The sequence below is a fragment of the Podarcis cretensis genome (assembly GCF_951804945.1).
Source record: "Podarcis cretensis genome assembly, chromosome: 5".
Taxonomy (NCBI): Eukaryota; Metazoa; Chordata; class Lepidosauria; order Squamata; family Lacertidae; genus Podarcis; species Podarcis cretensis.
In genome coordinates, this window is record NC_137174.1 from 98970887 (window position 1) to 98991164 (window position 20278).

Below are 20278 nucleotides of genomic sequence, written 5' to 3' on the forward strand. Positions count from 1 at the left end.
GCAGAAATACCTTGGCTCTCCTGCCTCTAAAGCAGGAGCCTTACTATTCCCTTGGTTTCCTTTACAGAGCTGTCTGTGACTTTGGTCTTCTAACCACAGCTGTGTGATGATCTTCCAACACAACTTTGCCTGTTCTCCTTTCCCGCCCTTCAGTTAGAATAATAGAATCATAGAATTGTAGAGCTGGAATGGACCCTGAGGATCATCTAGTCCAACCACCTGTAATGCAGGAATATGCAGCTGTCCCATATGGGGATCGAACCTGCAACCTTGGCATTATCAGCACCATGCTCTAACCAGCTGAGCCATCCAATTGTGGAAGTCCCTCTCTGGACAACTACAAGATGCCATCTCTCTCCCTTCTTTCACATCCCCCCTGTGCAACATTTGTTTTAACCTTTTAATCCCTGGCCTCAGTTGCAACTACACCTGAGTACAGGTAATTGCACTTGGTCACATTTGCTTGCTGCTCTTCTCTCTCCCTCTCTTGACTTTCTGGCCGGCATTTGGATTATAGGCTCCTTGGAGACAGAGCCCCTCTTACTTGCTCAGGAAATCCTGCTAAGTGCTATGTACACTTAGGCTGCAGAAATAACAAATTGTATGTCAAACTTCCTTCTCCGCACAGCATTCATATAGCTGCTGATGTAGCCATGGAGATGCAGAGTCACATTGGTAGCCTTTTGTTGAGCTGCTGACCCCTCCCCAGAAATCTATCATACTACACAAAACACCATTATTCTTTTCCCCACTCAGCCAGTAGTATGTTAACTTTGCCCACATCTACAAGTGCACTTCTTGAGACAGTGAATATCATGCTGAGAAAGGGATTGTAAAGCTTCCTGCTACAAGTAGCAAGACGCATTCATAGGCATGGTACCCTCAGTTAATTTACACACACGATAGCAGCCCAATTCCTTGACCCCTGCTCTGTGACCGTTGGAAATAAATAAAATCATACCAGCAAATAGCAGAAGAGAGCTGGAGAGTCCTTGTGGCTTGTGAGGGGACCCTCCCCAGAGCCTGAAGAGGATGTCAATAAGGGCAGAGGAAGCCCTGAAGAGACCTGAGGTGCAGCAGGGCTTTGTTTAGGCTGCTCAGCCTCCCCGCTTAATAGCTGACATGTGGGGTAGCGCAGCAGCAGCAGCTGCTTCTGCTTTCTTGTGCATCCTCCGTCCAGCCCCAGAGCTTTAATTCTAGATATTTTGGTCTGGATTGGAGAAAGAGCAGTAGACCAGGGGGAACTAGGCATTTAGAAGCTTTTTAGAGGGTGCTGTCCAATTTACGCGATTTCACTTATGCGCACAGGGGCCTGGAACTATGTACAGGGGGACGCCTGTACTATGCTTAGCATTGGTGTTAATCCCACACTAGTTAGCTGCTCCTTTGCTCAAAATTCTGCAAGATGGACCCACAGAGCCTGACTTGCCACCCTAGAGGCCACCACCAGTGTCATGCACCCGATTCCTGCAGTGGCTGCAAGATCACCAGTCTTGGTCACCGTGCTTCTTTATAGTATTCTACATGAGCATATTGGTGAGATTGTGAGGGGCTGCTGGAAAAAGGATAATTCTGAGGCCAACAGCAGCCACAGCAAGCGGCAAAGAAAAAGGGAATTACAATTGGGCAGAAGAACTTGGTGAACCTGAAATGACTGAAAGGCTCCGTGTGTGTGTGTGTGTGTGTGTGTGTGTGTGTGTGTGAAGAAAATGACTCTAAAGTTGGGGGTCCCAAACAAGGCACTCCTTAGCACCATGGCTCCCTGGATTTAATTGTTGTTTTTGCTTTTTGTTTTAAATGGTGCTTTGGACAGTTGCCTTTTTTGCAGGGGTGGGGGAGTTTGCTTTTTGGGGGGTATAGGTGTTTTGCCTGGTTTTGGTTGGGGAGGGATTCAGGTACCCACAACAGTTTCTTAGATTCTCAAGTGTGCCCCTGGGCCCCCCAAATTTGGGGCCTTGTTTTGGGATCTCTACTCTGTTGTATTGTTCATGGTATGGGCAATGGCAGAACCTTTGGAGGTCTTTAAAGGGAGAACAAATACAACGTCTCCAAAGTGTGGCAGACAGGATTCTGCCTTGGTAAGTAACTTTCCTCTCTCTTTTCCTCTCTCTTCCTTCACGCTCCCTTTTCTGCTTTGCTGCCTGTCCTTAGGGGGGCACAGAGATATCAGCATTATAATAGAAGATCCTGTTGCAGGTTTGGGAGCCAGCACATTGCAAACCCCTTCATCAGCATCTTCTGCACTGACTGCAAGGTCTTTGTAAAATAGAAACCCCCTGGTGTCAACCTCAAGAAGCCTCCAACAACTTGAGCATTTTGATTTGTAACATTTCTTTTCATCCCATAATGAAGGTTCTTTGGGTGACAAAAGAGTTGTTTTTTTAAACTATTCTTGTTGGCCCATTGTTGGTTACTGGGCTGAAAGGTGAGGAAGCTCAGAGGTCTACCTGCCTAGTTTTTAAGGTGTGGTAGGAAGGAGATTCATTCCTGGTGGCTTTTGGCCTGAATTCAGGGCACTATGTACATACAGGCCTTCCTTATTTGAAGCTACCTGGTGCTACTCAATGTGTGGGTTCTTGTGAAAGGGTCTTGGGGGAGTGTTTTGTGTCCTGCAGAGTTTGCAGTTCACCATTTTGACCCAAGAAGCCACCATTGCTCAGTTTTTTGGCATGCTCTGAGATGTCCAAGTGCAAAGATCATGGCTTTCCTCTTCTTGGTGCAACCCATATGGCAAAACTTTTTGATAAAGAGATTTTGGTCTGCATTCGGAGCTTTGTCAAAATTGGTTATGATGCCAAAAGTGTCAATTTATAGAGTGGTTCTATCCAGTCTAAACAGCTCTGCAAGGACTGCCTCATTTGTTGTATTTTTCCTAGATGAGGAAGACTTCCCTGTAGCTTATATTGGGCAGTGATATTTCACATTGCATAGCTGTCACATGCGGGTTCTGCATTGCTTCCTACATGGAAGTGCATTTCATATTGAGGGCTGGGCGGGCAGGAATATAACCTATGAAGTGGCCCTAAATTGGGCCTGATCTTCTGAGCTATTGAAGTTGACACCAGTGTCTCCCTTGCCTTGTTCAACCCTCTCCTTTGCCATTGCATGTTCTGGATGTACACACTCTCAAATGTTGATTTCCCTCCATCACCTTCTTTCCATGCCATTATCAGCTGGGATAAAGCACTAAAACCAGCTGCCGTCCCGTTCAGCCTTTGTTGCCCCTGGAACTTCAGTTGTTGGGGGAGGTCAAGCCCACGCTCTGGCCCAAGTGATGCAAGCCTTTCCCTATAGTAGCTGTTTCTCAGAGGTTGCCTTGTTCCTAAACTTGAAATCTAGGTCAGGACAGACTTCTGTGTGTGGTCAGGAAGCTGGAGAACGGCCGCTGTGGACAAGGCCTTGTGACCTGGTCCAGAGTTTCAGCAGTGACTTCATAGGAATGTTTCAAGAAGGGATAACCACCATAGTATGTAAGTTGATTTTATAGTGGTGCAACAGTCTAAGAAACAAGGATAGTTACATTAAAAAAACCAAAAAAACTGAATTATCCAGGTGAAATGTAACTGATGGTCACGCTTCTCTTTCTGTATTGGCATAACCCTCCTCCTCAATGCCAAGGCTAGATAAAAAGATCTTGAGCTTTTGAGCTGTGCTTTGCCTTTGAGTCTCCAAGGGTAGCAAGAGGCGGGAATTACTGGTAGGCACTGGTGATCCCCAGGAACATTTAGTTTCAGAAATGGTAATGTGACGTGGCCATGTGGGTGAAGGTGGTCCCTGGTAGTTGAGCTCAAACCATTCAGCACTTTATAGATGTAAAACAGCATAGTTTAATTGTTCGCCAAGGATTCAGTGCATATTTTGGAGCAGCCTTCATAGTACTGTAAGTAGCTGAAGCTTCTGGAGAATCATCAAGCCAAGCTTTGCAACAGAGTGCTTTACGGTGGTCTCACAGAAAAGCTTTTATTATGGCACTCAGTAGACAACAACTTGCCTATGTTTGCCTCGGGGAGGGATGGGGAACCTGTCAGGTGCTGCTGAACTCCCAACATCCCTAATCATGGATCAGGCTAGCAGAGGCTGATGGAAGCTGGTCTCCTAAATACACTGGAGGGCCACAGGTTAAATTGGGATACTGAACCTGACTCTCTCCAAGATCCAATCCTGATATCTATTGGCACCAGTTGTGAAGACAGATCTAGACTAGCTTGTTAGAATACCCCCCTGCTTGAACACATGCATGATTTCTGCTACTGTCCATGAAAGTTCACCCCTCAGCCTGCCTGCCTTCAATGGTTCCTTCTGGGCTCCTGTTTGCCCAAATGTTCCCGCACCTTCCATCTTGTTGACTTTATTTTTTTCATGTATTTCACGATGTATCACTTTGTCCCATTTAATTCTGTTCATGCCCTGCCCTGTGGCTCGTTCTGATCATGGCGATTGACTCCATCTTTCTTTATATTATCCCTAGAGTCCAGTGGAGACATTTCCAGGTTTCAAGGCAGCATGTCCCGCTCAATGCAGAGCAGCCAGATGAGCACCCCTGGATCTGTTTACATGGAATACGGTGAGCACTGTAGGGCTTTCGTTGGGTTATTTTTTGCCTGTTGGAGTTGGGCATCAGCATGGTGTGTGAGCCTTTTCCGGTTTTTGATGCAGGTTTTTGCTAAGAGCTGTGCCCCTCCAGCTTCAAATGGCCTTCAGCAGGGGTAGCCAATGTGGTGCACCCCCCATTTGTCATTAGACTACAACTCCCATCACCCCTGGCCATTTGCCATGCTGGCTGGAGCTGATGGAAGTTGGAGTCCAACAAAATCTGGAAGGTACCACATTGGCTACCCAAGGCCTGTTGACGACAGAGAAGCAGGAGCTAGAGCCAGCACAGACCTTGCGAGGTTTTCCAAATGACTTTGCATCTTCCACCGTTCCCAAAGGATTCTGACTGCCCTAGTCCTGCGTGAGCCACCCCTTGACAAAGTTCATAGGAATGGAACAGTAATTTTCCTTTAACTTTTCTTTCTCCATCAGATACCGGGCAGTATCTAAGCTCTGGGGAAGGGATGTTCCGGAGGCCCTCAGAAGGCCAGTCCCTGATAAGTTACTTGTCAGAGCAAGATTTTGGCAGCTGTGCAGACTTGGAAAAGGTAGGCAATAGGAGAAGTGAAATGTGAGATTAGCAGGGAGCTTGCATGAAATAGTGAGAGAAAAAACACAGAGAGCAGTGACTCCCAGGTTATATGGCCAGTGCCTGGGCGGGTGTGTAGCTGCCTGGGAACCATATATATGCTTGGGGTCTCTTGCTTGTCTAAGATGACAGGAATGTCTTTGGCACTCAATTATTTCAGGCAGTATCAATTCCTTACACCTCATAAGATTCCTGAGAGGGTGAGGAAGGGCTGCAGACCATCTCGGTCATCTGATCCCCAAGGCCTTTCTATTCCTGTTAGGTCGATAAGCGGGCTGAGGTCCAGCAGTATTGAAATGTAAGCTAGAGAGAGAGGATAGTGATCACTTTCTTTGTGGTCCAAAGTATCTATTTATGTGATACAGGCAATTAAGCGAAGGGCTGACAATAAAATAATCAACACTAGCCCCCAAGTTAGCAGTGTTTTAAACATGCGCTCTTTTTAAGGATCCTCGTGAAAAATATTTCTCAGAGTTTAATGTCGGGAATAATTTTATTTCTGTTGGTTTGTTTTCTGAGAACTATGTGATCTGTGTGTTTCCTAATTTGCATTGGCAGACAGGAAACTTAACTTTGTGGCTCACTTTTGATTGTTCCATTTGTTTTTGTTATGACATTGAGCTAAACAGCAAAATGATTACTAATGCGGTTGATAGACAAGTTCTGGCCTTGGCAATTTTTTTTAATGCAACATTTAAAAACTCGCTCCCCCAACCATAAGGGCTAAAAAAATATTTGCTTGCTGCATTTCCACCAACCCACAGATTTCTGTGCGCATCCATATTCTACAACAGTGTAGATTTTGCACACGGCTGCCAAAGTTTTTTTTTTTTTTTTTTTTTTTTACCGGGCTTGAGTATTGAAAGATATTTAGACTGTCATGCTACCTGCCCCCCCCCACCCCCCTCAAACCCATTGTCTCTTTCTCGAGAGAACTTCTCCCTCCTTTTGAGTCTTGTGCAAAACTTAACGCTGCTGCTTCTCCTCTTCCCTTCACCCCAGGAAAATGCTCACTTCAGCATCTGCGAGTCGCTCATTGCTGCCATTGAGCTGATGAAGTGCAACATGACGAACAGGCAGCTGGAAGAGGAGGAGGAGGACAGTGACAAGGAGATCCAGGAGCTCAAACAGAAAATCCGCATCCGCCGACAACAGATCAGGACGCGGCACCTGCACCCAGCATACCCGGAGATCAGCTCAGACAGTGGGTGCTTCCTTCCAGCTCTTCCTTTTGCTGTGTTGAAAGCTTCTTTGGGGATTTAAGTGACTGTGGATCCCTGAGGCTATTTCCGAGGGTGCAGATCCCGGATAGTGCCACAGCTTGATATCCTCTTGCCAAAGAAACCTTTATTCTTGTGCCAATTCAGCAAGATTAATGAATGGCCTTCTGCTTCTTATCATGTCAGAGCATGAATGAATTGCACTGAAGCTTTCCTTCCTGACCCCCTGGAAGTGCGGTTCAATCCGGGTGTTGTTTTTCAGGATCTATCCTTGGTAGAAGCTGGCAACGAAAAGGAGATAGAAATGAGACTCCTGGGGCGAGGGGGGGGGGCGACTAATGTCTATGTTCCATACCAAATTCCACCCTAGTGTAGTGCAGATTACGGCTTTGTTTGTGTGTGCAGCATCTGAGGATCACAAAACACCTAGAGGGTTTTAGCCTTGTCTTTTAGTTTTGTCATAGGAGTCAATGGCTGGAGCAGGAAGTGGCTGGAGGAGGAAGTGGACTGCTGGAAATCTAACTCTCCCCCACTCAGGGCATCCTTGCTTCCTTCATCTCCTTTTTAAAGAAGTCAGCAAGGAGGCTCATGGTAACAGATTCATGTGAATGAGGACGAAAGGAGGCAGTCTGATAAGATGGAAAAAGCTTTATGTGCATTTCAGGCAGAAAGAGGAACTTTTTTCTCTGGGACTTACTCAGAAGGGACTGGTCAACCCAAGCAAGCAAGAAGACCTATACATGGGCCATGCTGATCTTGTACTCTGCAAGTTTATCCCTACACTCAGCTGGCACTTAAGTTGAGCTCTGTCCTGTTGCAATAGAAATAAACATTGGGTCCCTCCTGGATGCTGGATTTGAGAATAGTTTCCTTAGTTCTGTGGTTTATTTAAAAGGTGGTTTCGCACTTGGGTAACAAACAAAGTGGTGTAGAAGTGAATTCTTACCACATGTGTATCCTGGATTACCCCCAGAAGGAGCTGTTTTGGATAATAATAATAATACATTATTTATACCCCGCCCATCTGGCTGAGTTTCCCCAGCCACTCTAGGCAGCTTCCAATCGAGTGTTAAAAACAAAATAGCATTAAATATTAAAAACTACCCTAAACAGGGCTGCCTTCAGATGTCTTTTAAAGAGAAGATAGCTGCTTATTTCCTTCACATCTGAAGGGATGGAGTTCCACAGGGCGGGTGCCACTACAGAGAAGGCCCTCTGTCTGGTTCCCTGTAACCTCACTTCTCGCAATGAGGGGACCGCCAGAAGGCCCTCGGCGCTGGATCTCAGTGTCCGGGCTGAACGATGGGGGTGGAGACGCTCCTTCAGGTATACAGGACCAAGGTATACAGGATCCAAACCAATAGAGCTTATGTGGTTGTCTAAGGGTGTGTGTCGGGACGCGGGTGGCGCTGTGGGTTAAAGCCTCAGCGCCTAGGACTTGCCGATCGAAAGGTCGGCGGTTCGAATCCCTGCGGCGGGGTGCGCTCCCGCTGCTCGGTCCCAGCGCCTGCCAACCTAGCAGTTCGAAAGCACCTCCGGGTGCAAGTAGATAAATAGGGACCGCTTACCAGCGGGAAGGTAAACGGCGTTTCCGTGTGCGGCTCTGGCTCGCCAGAGCAGCGATGTCACGCTGGCCACGTGACCCGGAAGTGTCTCCGGACAGCGCTGGCCCCTGGCCTCTTAAGTGAGATGGGCGCACAACCCCAGAGTCTGTCAAGACTGGCCCGTACGGGCAGGGGTACCTTTACCTTTACCTTTAAGGGTGTGTGTGTATTTAGTTTGGCTTATTGTCTTGAGGGCTGCCTGATTATTAGGATGTGTATCAGTTGTGAAATGGGCAAGTGTCAAATCATTAGCATACTTCATTAACATGCAGGTATTTATTAAAAAGATGGCCCTAAGTTTTTGTGCTTCTGGTTTATCTGTATTTATAGTCTCAGCATAAGAGGTTCTGTGAATTATTTGAGAGCTCCTAGTTAACCCACAGGCACTTCCTTTCCTTTTGATCACGCAAAACTCATCAATGAGGTGACTTGAGTGAAGAGAGAGAACTTTCTCCTGCAACTTCTATGATTCCTTTTTAAAACACCTACATCTTTACTGAGCATTGTGCACAGATTTTAAAAGAAGGCAGTCCTTGCCTACAGGAACTAATAGACATGGTACAAGAGGCAAAAGGGACGGAGAAGGAAATAAGTGAAGTCATGTACTGCTGCTTACTGTGCTTAATGGCCAGCTTGAATTAATGTACTGGCCAGGGGTGATGGGAAATGTAGTCCAAAGCATGGAGGGTGCCAGGCTGGCCAAGGCTGAACCAGACAGATTCTGATGTGCACTGCAGTCTTTCTTTTTCTACCACTGTTCTCCCAGGTCTTATGGCAACAGACAGTGGATCCCACTTCAGCTCCCGGGACTCGACACACTTGTCTGACTCAGGTTCAGCAGAAGAGGTTGACGAGTATGAGATTAGAGGTAAGATGTAATTGGTATAATGAGCCTTATGCATACGAAGCTCCCTTATACTGGGACAGTTGGTCCATCTGACCCAAGATTGTTTGCCCAAGTTGACAGTAGCTCTCCAAGGTCCTTGGCAAAAATGCTTCCAGGCACAAGTCCGAGATCCTTTTTAACTGCAGATTTCAGGGACCGAACCTGGCACCTTCTCAGCAGGACTCTGTGTGCGACTCTGAAGACAATAATCTTTGCCTGCATTGTCCAGCTCTTAAAATGGGAGTGACACAGTTCTCTAGTATCAGAACAGTGGGCCCAACAGGAATGGAAAAGCACACACTATGGGCCTTGGGAGGATAATTGTGATTATCATTTGCTAGTCTGTCAGCTTGAAACTGTCCTTGCTGATCGGTCCTTCCAGTGAAAATGCAAATTTGAAGGCTGTTGTTACAGTGGGGGGAGACTTGCCCATGCTTGCTTATTCCAACATGAAACTTACTGTTTGAACCCCCTCCAAAGGCATGTTCACATGGCAGAATCGGGCTGGCTTTTGAAAGGAAGGATCAGTTCCGAATTTTAAAAATGGGAAGTGTAGAGGAGGTACTTGCACTTGGAACAGCCAAAGCTAGTTGTGCAGAGTGCAGGATCAGTCCCAGTGCACATATTACCAGGGCTGGAGACCACAGTGTGTGTGGAGTTTGGCCATTAGGGAAGTGAGGCAATCCTTATTCTGTCTGTACATGATTACCCTGCTCCTGCCAAAGAAGAGCATGGCAGAGAAACCAGCCCAGCAAACAGCCTTACAAAAGTTGACTAGAGTAGCCTGGGTGATGCTCCCTAACCCCTGTGGAAGCTTCCTAGTCAAGTTTGTTCCCCGTCAAACTTTTTAAGAGAGATCAGAGAAACAAAAGTAAATATCTACCTTTTTTGGGGCATCAGCCACAAAACATTGCTGGTTTGAAACTTGGAAACTCACTTTGAAGCAAGGAATAGCTAAGCAGCCAAGACCCAGAGGAGCAGTTGTGCGGGTGGCCTGGCTGTGCTTGGAATACTGTGTGTTGGGGTGAGGGAGGAGGGGAAAGGATCAAGAGCTCAGAGTTGGTGGGATCTTCTGAACCCCATAATTCAGTGATTTTCAAACTCTATCCTGTGGAATTCTGGGACTCCCCAGAAGCCTCTTAGAGGCTCCCCAATGAAGTCAGCTTGCACCAGCAAGGAGGGGGTGTCAATTGCATTATCTGGTGCATTTTGGATTACAGTGGGGGCCTGGCCAGTACCCTATGTGTGTGTGTGTGCGCACACAGCTATGCTCCAGAATAATTTGTGATGTGCAAGGGTTACTTGGCAGACAAATTTGACATGGAAAGAATTCCCTCAGGGTAGAAAATTTGAAAGCCACTGGTCTGGTTTGAAGGGCCCTGTGCTATTGGGAGTCTCTCCTATCCTTGCTCTGGTTGTGCTTACACCCTCTTTCCCCCCTTCTTCCGCTGACATGCAATATTTTGTCATCACCGTATAATGCAGATGGTAACGATGGATCTAACCTGACTCAAATATCCAAGAACGGCCTGTCTGTCTCAATGGCTTCCTTGTTTTCAGGTAGTAACTTCGCTCTGTGTGTGTCCGTCTGTCTGTGTCACGTGGGCACAACTAGTTAGATCACCCTTGGGGTGTATTGCATGTCATGCCTTAGGTGCTGACCTGTAGTGTTTGCATGTTACAGAATTCCCTCCCTCCCTTCTATAAAAGGTAAAGGTACCCCTGCCCGTACGGGCCAGTCTTGACAGACTCTGGGGTTGTGCGCCCATCTCACTTAAGAGGCCAGGGGCCAGCGCTGTCCGGAGACACTTCCGGGTGATGTGGCCAGCGTGACATCGCTGCTCTGGCAAGCCAGAGCCGCACACGGAAACGCCGTTTACCTTCCCGCTGGTAAGCGGTCCCTATTTATCTACTTGCACCCGGAGGTGCTTTCGAACTGCTAGGTTGGCAGGCGCTGGGACCGAGCAGCGGGAGCGCACCCCGCCACAGGGATTCGAACCGCCGACCTTTCGATCGGCAAGCCCTAGGCGCTGAGGCTTTAACCCACAGCGCCACCTGCGTCCCTTTCCTCCCTTCTATAGTCAATGTATATTTCCACCTTTTGGTGCTAAGAATATAAACAGAGGTGAGAGCAAAACAAAGCAAAATCCATATGGGCCAAAGTCTGGTCTAAACCAGGCGGTTTTGACAAAGCAGCAAAAACCTATCAGTTGTACAACATCCATGGCCCCACTGTGGGAGGGACATTTCTGTTACAATCTATCTAGGACTTCCTGAGCCCTTTCTTTTGCAGTCCACTGAAGGCTACAAAAGCAGGGATATCAAATGCAAACTGTCATATTTTGACTGGCATAGTGACCAGTTTGAACTGTGTTCTCTCTCTCTCTCTCTCTCTCTCTCATACACACACACACACACACACACACATTCTTGAGTGACTAACACATCATAACCAACTTATTTCCCTGTGTGTGTGTTTTGTCGGGTAAGGTAAACAGCTAGCAGCTCCTTCCCTGCATGGCTTATAAGCTTTCCATTTTACCCCACGGTAGTCTTGTTCACTTCCTACGGTTCTCGCTCTCTTAGCTGCTTGCTAGTGTTGATAGAAGGATTAGGCCAGTGTGAGCAACTGTGGCTAGCAAAACTTTTAGGGGACCTTTTAAGAATTGACAGACCAGGTTGGATTGATGGCCTTTCTGCCAATGGTGGACAACTAGGTGCCCTGTGGAAGTTTACAAGCAGGGCCTGATTGTGATCTTCCACATCATAGATAAATAACCCACAATATCTAGCAGTCTGTAACTCCTCCTCTCTGAAATGGGGGCCGTCAATAGCCACTGCCTTTTAGTTATATAAAGTGTAGTTGCTTTTTAAAGCCATTCGTTATAACAGCCCCCCACAGAATTCTGTCAAAATGGGGTGGTAGATGATGTTAGGTGAGGGAATATGTGGCTTAAACTGGGGAGCAACCTACTCATGTTCTGATGGGAGAACCCACCTATCAAGTCATGCCTTGGGAGTTTTGTGTGAACAAAGCGTCTCTTCCTTCCTGGTATGTGCCAACAGGCTCAGGAACTGAGGCCACCTTGGAGGTCTCTGTAGCCGTCTCTCTTCCTAATGGGAAGGATGCAAACAGCTACGAACCAATGCCTCATGTTTCCAACCAGGCACAAATTGGGGTGGAGAGGATCAGATAAAATTGGGTTAGATGCCAGATGTGGCTTGTGTTTACTTTAGTCTTAGAAACCTCGAACGCAGGCTCTGACACCCTTCTTGACGTGCTTTCTGTGGATGGTGCAGAAAGTGGGCAGACTTTGAAGTGGTCCATTGTGAGAAGGCCTTGGCCCATAGGTGAATTTGCCCATCTCTGCTGTAGATGAGTTCCTTGTTGTAAAATTGCGATATGTGTTAACCCATCCAGAATCTGTTCGGCATGGCCTTTGCCACGTCTAACCTTCCCCCGCTTCATTTGTGCTGTGATTTAGATGCAGACATCAAGAGGAGTGCAGCTCCCAGCAAGAAGTCCTTCCACTCCTCAGGCTCCACGTATGTATCTCTGATGTAGCATAAGAACACCATGATGGCTCAGTGAAACACTGGGAAGATTTAGGCTGAAAGGTTGAAGAAGGGACAATTGGGCGACAAATTTAAGAAAGCTCTAAACAGGCTTCTTCTCTTAGTAATATATCTGAAGTAGAATCTGTGCCATTTGGGAGCCATTTCTGGTAGTATCAGGGCCAAGAAATGACAAGGATTTAAAGCTCTGCATCTGGGTTGGCTTTCCAGTGTGAAGGAATGGTTGAGGACCAGATTGCAGGTCACTGAGGTTCTGGCTAGGCTGAGTCTCGCGGATGGTGGCAGCATACTGCCTCCAGGGGCAGGTTCCAAGTAGATAAAAGCAACTAGGTTCGAGCCAGAAATGGTGGTTTATTGCTTCTGTGCCAAGAGAGGTGTCAAAAGGTGCCAGCTTGGGTCTTCAGTGGAGACTAACCAAGAGGCTGCTTCCACAGGCAGAGGCACGACTGATAGGAGCATCTGTTTTAGCTCCTCCAACTGGCCGTGTCTATATTTTGGTTGGGACATGGGCAGAAATAACAAATGAGGGCTAGATGTGAGAAAGTGCAGTAAAGTGTCCTTAGGACACTTTTAAGTGAGGCAGAAACAGGGGGAGCCAGATCTTCACTCTGCAGACGTTGCTGGATGACAATTTCCACTGCTCCTGGGCCAGTTGGGCATGCTGACTGGGGCTGAAGGGATTGGGGAGTTGAGCAATTTCTGGAGCCACGGGTTTCCTGTCCCTGCAGTAAGAGACGAAGAGTGAGGAATTAAGCACAGGGCTTTGTGGGACCTGTAGGGTTTCAAGATGAACGTTAAGGGGGGATGTACAGGAGAGACCTCCTTTCCTGCTGCTTTGTATCTGTGCTAATCTCCGCTGCTTTGTCCAACAGCTTCCACTCTTTCCTCAACTCCAACTCGGCGGAGGCTGTGGCCATGGGCCTGCTGAAGCAGTTTGAAGGGATGCAGCTCCCCGCAGCTTCCGAACTGGAATGGCTTGTGCCGGAGCAAGACGCCCCGCAGAAGGTAGGCTTCCTGAGTTCAGCACCCGCCTACCCTGGGCCAGAACAGCACAGTCATTTTGTGCTGTGCCCCCCCCCCTTCCCCTCTCTAGTGGTGGTTTAAACTTAGCCACTTTATGGCGGTGGGCAGCAAACACTTAATGTGCTGGATGTGGTGGCTTTTAAGCATGGTCACAACCACTCTAGATTAAAAGGGCAAAGGCCAGGTGATGTGGCCAGCCCATCCAGCGGCTCAGGTGGCAAGGGCAACAAGACCTACGTTTGCACAACACAGTGGGAGATACTACTGACACTGGGATCGGTAGGGAGCAGGAACCAACGTGGCCAAGGGACTGATGGGAGTTGTAATCCGAAACTTCTGGATGAAGGAGGCTGGGAATTGGTGTTTTGCCCTTTCTATCATGTGCATTGACCACTGACCAGGGCTGTGGCTGATAAAAGTGAGCTATGTGGTCTGTGAAATTTAGCTGTGGCATAGGGACAGGTTGCTCTGCAGCCAACGCAGAGAAAAGGAGCAAAAGATCAGATGTTTCAATAGGAGGAGCGTGGCAATCTGAAGTGCCTCCAAAAGCTTTCACCAGGCCCACCTCTGTTCCTGCTTCTCTTCCCAGGAGCAGGGAAGACTTGTTCAGGGAGCGACCTTGATAGATCATTTGCTGTTGGTTTTCAGGGCCCAAGACTGTGTCTTAAAAGGCTTCTTAAGCGGCCCAAGTGGTATAAGAAAAGACAGCTTTGCAAAAAGTTGCTGCTGGTATGTCCCGAATGGGAAGTGTGCCCAGGGAGTGTCGTGTTTACTGCGTGCTCTAACAGCCTTTATGAATGGCCCGTCTGAAGGGGCCCAGGGTGTGTGAGTGTTGTGGCTGCGCTCTCTGCATGGAAGGCTTTGGTTTAGAGTGGTTTGTTGTGGCTGCTCAGTAGAAAATCAGGTTTATAATCAGGGCTGGCCACACCTGAAGCCAAAAGACTGCAAATACAAGCCAGCTCAGTGTGACTGGCACCAATCAGTAGCCACCTAAACGTGTGGGTCCAGGCTGCATGCCTCAGCCTCCACCTCAGCTGTGATTTTGCTGACATTTGACAGCTTCTTGATTTGTGGGAATTCAATGGCCAGAGGAAGAAAGGTGTCTTAGGCATGCTTACAGTCCTACAGCACTGGGGCACAGCAGGGCATTTTGATGCAGAATTCAGCACCCTGAGAATCTTGGTATGTTTTAAAAGCAAAAAGCCTCCAGCCCTTAAAGCTGCCATAAAGAACTTGAGTAGACATGGGCTGTGCTGGTTGAAATCCCAGAATCTAAACCAAGGCTGTGCAGGAGTGTGTGGTCAGGGTGTGGAACGTCGGAGCTCTGCATCGCTCCTTAAACAAGTTCTGTGTGCTCTTCTAATTTTGTCTATTTCAAACCACAGGCTTTGCTTGTATGTGAGAGCGTGAGGCCTTTTAGGGAGGCAGCAGTCATGCAAGTCACACCGGGAGGAATTCCAGCAAGCGTAATGGCCCTGTTTATATACTTCAGTGGGGTGTAAGGGCCCACCCAGCGCTGATACTCTGTGCTGGAGACAGTGAAGCATTTCTGCTCCTTGGTCGCCTTGCAGTTCAGTTCTGCGTTGGCTTTACAAAGGCGCTTCAGTGGTGACCTGCGGTTCTGCTCCGAAGTTGCTCTGCGAGATGCTGCTTTCTTCCGTTTGCCGTAGTTTTGGGGCTGTTGTTGCTCTCCACCCACTCCCCACTTCACACTCTCAGTTCGACAGTGGGCTCTGTTCACAAGGGATCACTGATTGTCGACTTCCTCTTGGGTAATGGCAAAAGGAAGCTCTTCTTTCAGCAGTCAGGAATTCCAAAGTGCCCTCTTGTTAAGGTTGTGTGCACTCTGGGATTACAAAGTTTCACGTACGCGTGAAATATGAAAAGCGAGGGTGGTGGGCAGGGAGGGGACCGTGACGTGAGATTCTGCACTTGTGCAACAGAAATAACATGGAGGACGCCGTCACACGTAGCAGTTTACCACTGGATTGTGGAATAGCCACGGGATTGCTATAGCAGCATTGACTTAGTGCTTAAATTATTTCCAGAAGATTCTGCAGTAACCAGATCTTGCCTACTTGCTTGTTGGCTAACCATGGAAGCTCTGTGCCCAGACCCAGGTGCATGTTTGCATTGTGAGTCTTGTTCTCCTCCTGCAGCTCTTGCCAATTCCCGATTCTGTGCCCATCTCTCCCGACGATGGGGAACACGCGGACATCTATAAACTCCGTATCCGGGTCCGAGGGAACTTGGAGTGGGCGCCTCCCCGGCCACAGATAATCTTCAATATCCACCCAGCACCAACGTAAGGAGACAGGTGGTTTTCAAGCCTGCAGTGTCCTCTGTCTTTCCCTTCCTCTTTCCTAATATGCCCATTCATGCCCTTGCTAGAATCTGCCAACAGCAGCAAGAGGATTTTTCCCCTCTTCATAAAAACTTAGAAGTTGTCTTTAAGAATGGAAGCCTTACTCACAAAGGAAGCTGCCTTATGCTGAGTCAGACTGTTGCACCATCTACTAGAGGATGAGAAAGCGTCTGGGAGGTGGCTTTCTCATGAGTTGCTTGATGACCAGCCAAAATAGAGCGACTGGTGAGAGTGTCCTCTCCGTGGCCTCTTCCCTAGCTCATGTCTGGTGGGTGGTGGCATTCTGCAAGCACAGGCCTTTTCTCAGAAATCTAGTGGTCCTTGTGGTTTAAGAACAGGCTTGGAAATGGACAAGTGTCTTTTGTCCTTTATAATAACATTGCATGGCCATGTAGAGGGTTTTTTTAATTGCATATTCAAATGCTGCATGTTAAATCCTCATAACATTTTCCTTAGCAGCCCACTCCCTGCCCCCAAGATAGGAGGCTGAGATCTATCTATCCTCTGTCTGCACACATACATAGCACGTGTTTTGTGTGTCTGCAGGAGAAAGGTGGCAGTGGCCAAGCAGAACTATCGCTGTGCCGGATGTGGCATCAGGACAGACCCTGGTGAGTGCTGGATTTGGCAGAGTTCTTGAGGCCCTGTTTATGTTATTTTATGTTACTTGGTTTTTAAAAAAGCACTTTATAGATAGCTTAATATTTTAGAAATCTCTTAAGCAGTGTACAAGATTTTTAAAATTAAAAATACAGTTTAAAACTAATAAAACAACTATATGGGGGCATATAAAACAGGAATTGTAGGATTCAAAGCATTTCATGCAGGATCTGAACTTGCAGGTTGGGGAAGCCCAGGTGAAAGGTAAATCTTCACAAGACATCTGAAGCAACTGATAGCTGCTGTTTCACATATGACAGAGGGAAGGGCATTCCAAAATAAGGGACAATAGCAAAAAATGCTTATTTTCAGGTCAGCACCCTCAGATTTTCTGCAGGGTGCAATGGCGTGTGTAGAATTTTCCCAGATGGCCTGAATTGATATTATAACTGAATGCAGGAGGAGGCAGTCTCTCACATAATAAGAAGTCATTGGACATAGCCCAGTAGCTGTTTGGCAACTAGTGCAGTTTCTTCAACACTGCCTGAACCTTGAAAGATTTTGTCTTAAAAGGTGGGTGGTATTAATCTGATTTGAGTGGGGCGCCTGTGTATTAATTACTGTTGGCCACTTTGTTCTGAACAGAAAAGCAAAATATAATCAACCAACTTTGTGGTTCAAAGCATGAACTGGTAGGGACGAAATTCACATTCCATATATTTATGTACACATGCCCTACACTGGGGGTGTTGAAACTGGCACCTTGGGCAAGATACCTTCCTTTTGTTCTCGGGATGACTTGTGGATAGGCTCAGCCCCTTTTCCCAGGAGGAGTCTGAACACATTCATTCATTCATTCATTCATTCATTCATTCATTCTCTCTCTCTCTCTCTCTTTCTTTCTCTTTCTGTCTCCCTCTCCACAACCCCTGTCCCTTCAGACTACATCAAGCGCATGCGCTATTGTGAGTACCTGGGTAAATACTTCTGCCAGTGTTGCCATGAAAACGCTCAGATGCTCATCCCCAGCCGCATTCTGCGCAAGTGGGACTTCAGCAAATATTGCATCAGCAATTTCTCCAAGGACCTGCTAAGCAAGATCTGGAGCGACCCCCTCTTCAATGTGCAGGACATCAACACTGCCCTCTACCGCAAGGTCAAGCCGCTCAACCAAGTCAGGGTAAGGCAGACGGAGTGTGAGGTGCCCCGTGAGGCCATCCCTACCCTGCAAGTGTAGCTTTTATACCTGCTTTTAAGTGTCAGGGCTCCTGCCAAAGCTGTCTCGGGAACTGTAGATTTGTGAGAAAGCTTGGGGATCCTGTAACAAAGAACAAGTAGAACAACGTTCTGCAACCCGGTGTGACTTTATAGCTTATATTTCAAACGAGGACCTGCAAAGTTCCTTGCCTGCACCTAAGAAAGAAACATGGTTCTTCTAAATAGTTTAATATGCATATATTGAATTGTATTTGTCATTATTGCATAAGCATCTTTTCACTTTCTGTGCCTGCGTGCAATGGGAAAGAATTCTGTTACATATCCCTATTCAGAACTGCAAATCCCACAGTTCCCTGGGTTCCAATATGTGTGGGAAAGGAGCAGATACATGTTCTTAGGGTACGTCCCACTCCCCACCACCCATATCTGGAAATACGTCATTCTCTTCTACATGCAGGGGCCAATTTGCACCCACCCACCCTTTTTTTTTTGAGAGAGAAAATTACTGTTTGAATCTGAGCCAAGCGTGCAAACCTCTAGGTCCATCTTTTCCATTTTTTTGAGCCGAGCCTGCGCCTCTGTCACTCACTTCAACCTTATGCATAGAAATCCTGCCTCAAGCACATTTGCAGAGGCCCTTCATTTTCATTTTATTTCTTTAAACCTCTGCTCAAAATCTTCCATTCGTGTAAATTGCTTTTTTATAGTAGCTTTTCCCACCCCTGGAACTGTGTGTGTGCAGCAACTGTTACTGAGCACAGGATTCAGCATCCTCAGAATCTCAGTGCTTTTTTACATTTATATAAAGTTTCTAACCCTTAAGGCTGTGCAGATCACCTTGAAAGTGTGTGGTTGAAACCTGGTGAAATCTCAGAGCAACAGAAAGGACAGGATTTCTGGGGCGTGGAGCTACAGCGCCCTGCAGAATACTCTGCTCCACCCCAGAACTACAGAAATGAGTAACCTAAGCCAAAACTGTCAGATGCAGCGAATTTGCATGCCACTTACACAGACTGGCGTTTCTAAAGCAACAAAGCATACCCAAACCTGCCTGGGGCAAGTTTTATTGTTATTTCTTCTAGCTCTTGCACCTGGTTGTTGTTTTTTAATTTCCCTTTTTCATTTCCCCCTTCCTCTTTAACCATGCATCCCACTGGGTTGGGGAAACACGACAGTCCCTTTTGAGGCAGGGCCAAGTCCTGGGTTTCTGTTCAACTCCTTGCTGTGACACACATACCTAATACTTCTAAAATGAAAGAAGCCTTCCAACCTGAGGTTTTCTATTCCACTTGGTCTTTTTTTTAAAAAAAAAAATTATTAAGAGTTTAAAGATTACCAAAAGAAAGAAAAAGAATTAAACATGACAATATAATAAAATACAAAAAACAAAAACAAAAACACTACATGAAACATTGAATTAACAAAACAAAACAAAGACAATTAAAAACACTTCCAATATTTTCAATCTTAACTTTCAATCACTTGTTTCATTGACTTCCTCACGCCTCCCTTTTTGTATTCCACTTCAATTAACTGTTTCAGCAATTCCTTTCCATCTTCCTCTGTTTTCTGTCCTGTAATTAACATATTCTAAGCTTATTTTTTCCCTTTAATACATCAACAATCTAACTGTACCTAGTTCCTTATAACATTTCTGCCAAAGCCATGTAACTTCACTCCACCACTATTTCACTTGGTCTTTTCCAGCTGCTGAGAATCCAGCTGTACCACATGAAGAACATGTTCAAGACCTGCCGCCTAGCAAAAGCGTAAGTGCTGTGGGATGCAAGCAAAACGACAGAAGCCCAGCAATGGGGTGGGGGTGGGGGTGGGGCGCAGAAACAGTAGTGGACTCCTCCCAGTGCACTCCTCCCAGATAGCTGCATCTCCTCCTACAGAACGTCTATAGGACATGCTCTTGAACCACAAGGAACCTGGGCTGCCACCACCAGCATATGAACTTCTGTACCTCACTTTTAGTCTTTCAGGCACCTCCACCCTCCCTTTGTTGAGCAGAAGACGCATTCTTCTGCTTCTTGCTAACCTCTAGGCCTGGGCTTAAGCAAGACAAGATGTCTGTTGCAACTGTCCCCCGACTCCACCTGGTCAGTGGGATCATTTCCTCTGCTTCTGTGCATAGGGGTGCGCACTGTGTACCAGTGCCTGCTTGTCACGTGTGAAGATTGCACAGCTGTCTATATTTGCCAGTTGGAAAGCTGCGAGCGGCAGCAGATTCCCTGCAAGTGTTCAGCTGCCCAAACTGTCATGCGTGACATTCACACAAGGGTCTAACTATGTGAATGTACACCCCCCCACACACACACACTGCATCAGAGATGCATAGACCTTGCTGGGTTGTTGGAATGAACCTTAGCAACAACAGCAGCAGCACCAGCAATTTTATTATTTATATGCCACACATCTCGGTTGCCCCAGCCACTCTGAGCGGCTCCTGACAAAATATTAAAATCAGTACAACATGTAAATGGAAAATAACCATTGCAAGGGAAAGGAGCAGTAGGGCAGTGAGATGTTAGGTGGGAAATGTGTAGGCTTGAGCTTTTGAAGAACTCTGCCAGCAGCCTTCACTTGCATCAGCTGGTC

The 20278-nt window shown here is 47.0% G+C and overlaps 1 protein-coding gene across 3 annotated transcripts in view; it reads left to right on the top strand.

Moving 5' to 3' along the window:
- The window catches only part of RUBCN (rubicon autophagy regulator), a 48194-nt gene that overhangs the window by 21371 nt on the left and 6545 nt on the right, over positions 1–20278 (top strand). Inside the window, exons 8-19 of one of the 3 annotated variants that reach the window (XM_079977717.1) lie at positions 2152–2196; positions 4469–4564; positions 5026–5141; positions 6185–6386; positions 8773–8874; positions 10378–10452; positions 12378–12438; positions 13341–13473; positions 15651–15796; positions 16403–16467; positions 17398–17636; positions 19382–19443. In XM_079977717.1, coding sequence (XP_079833843.1) covers positions 2152–2196; positions 4469–4564; positions 5026–5141; positions 6185–6386; positions 8773–8874; positions 10378–10452; positions 12378–12438; positions 13341–13473; positions 15651–15796; positions 16403–16467; positions 17398–17636; positions 19382–19443 — 1342 coding nt within the window. The remainder of the gene's footprint in view (positions 1–2151; positions 2197–4468; positions 4565–5025; positions 5142–6184; positions 6387–8772; positions 8875–10377; positions 10453–12377; positions 12439–13340; positions 13474–15650; positions 15797–16402; positions 16468–17397; positions 17637–19381; positions 19444–20278) is intronic. The other 2 variants (XM_079977719.1, XM_079977718.1) reach the window with 2 other exon arrangements.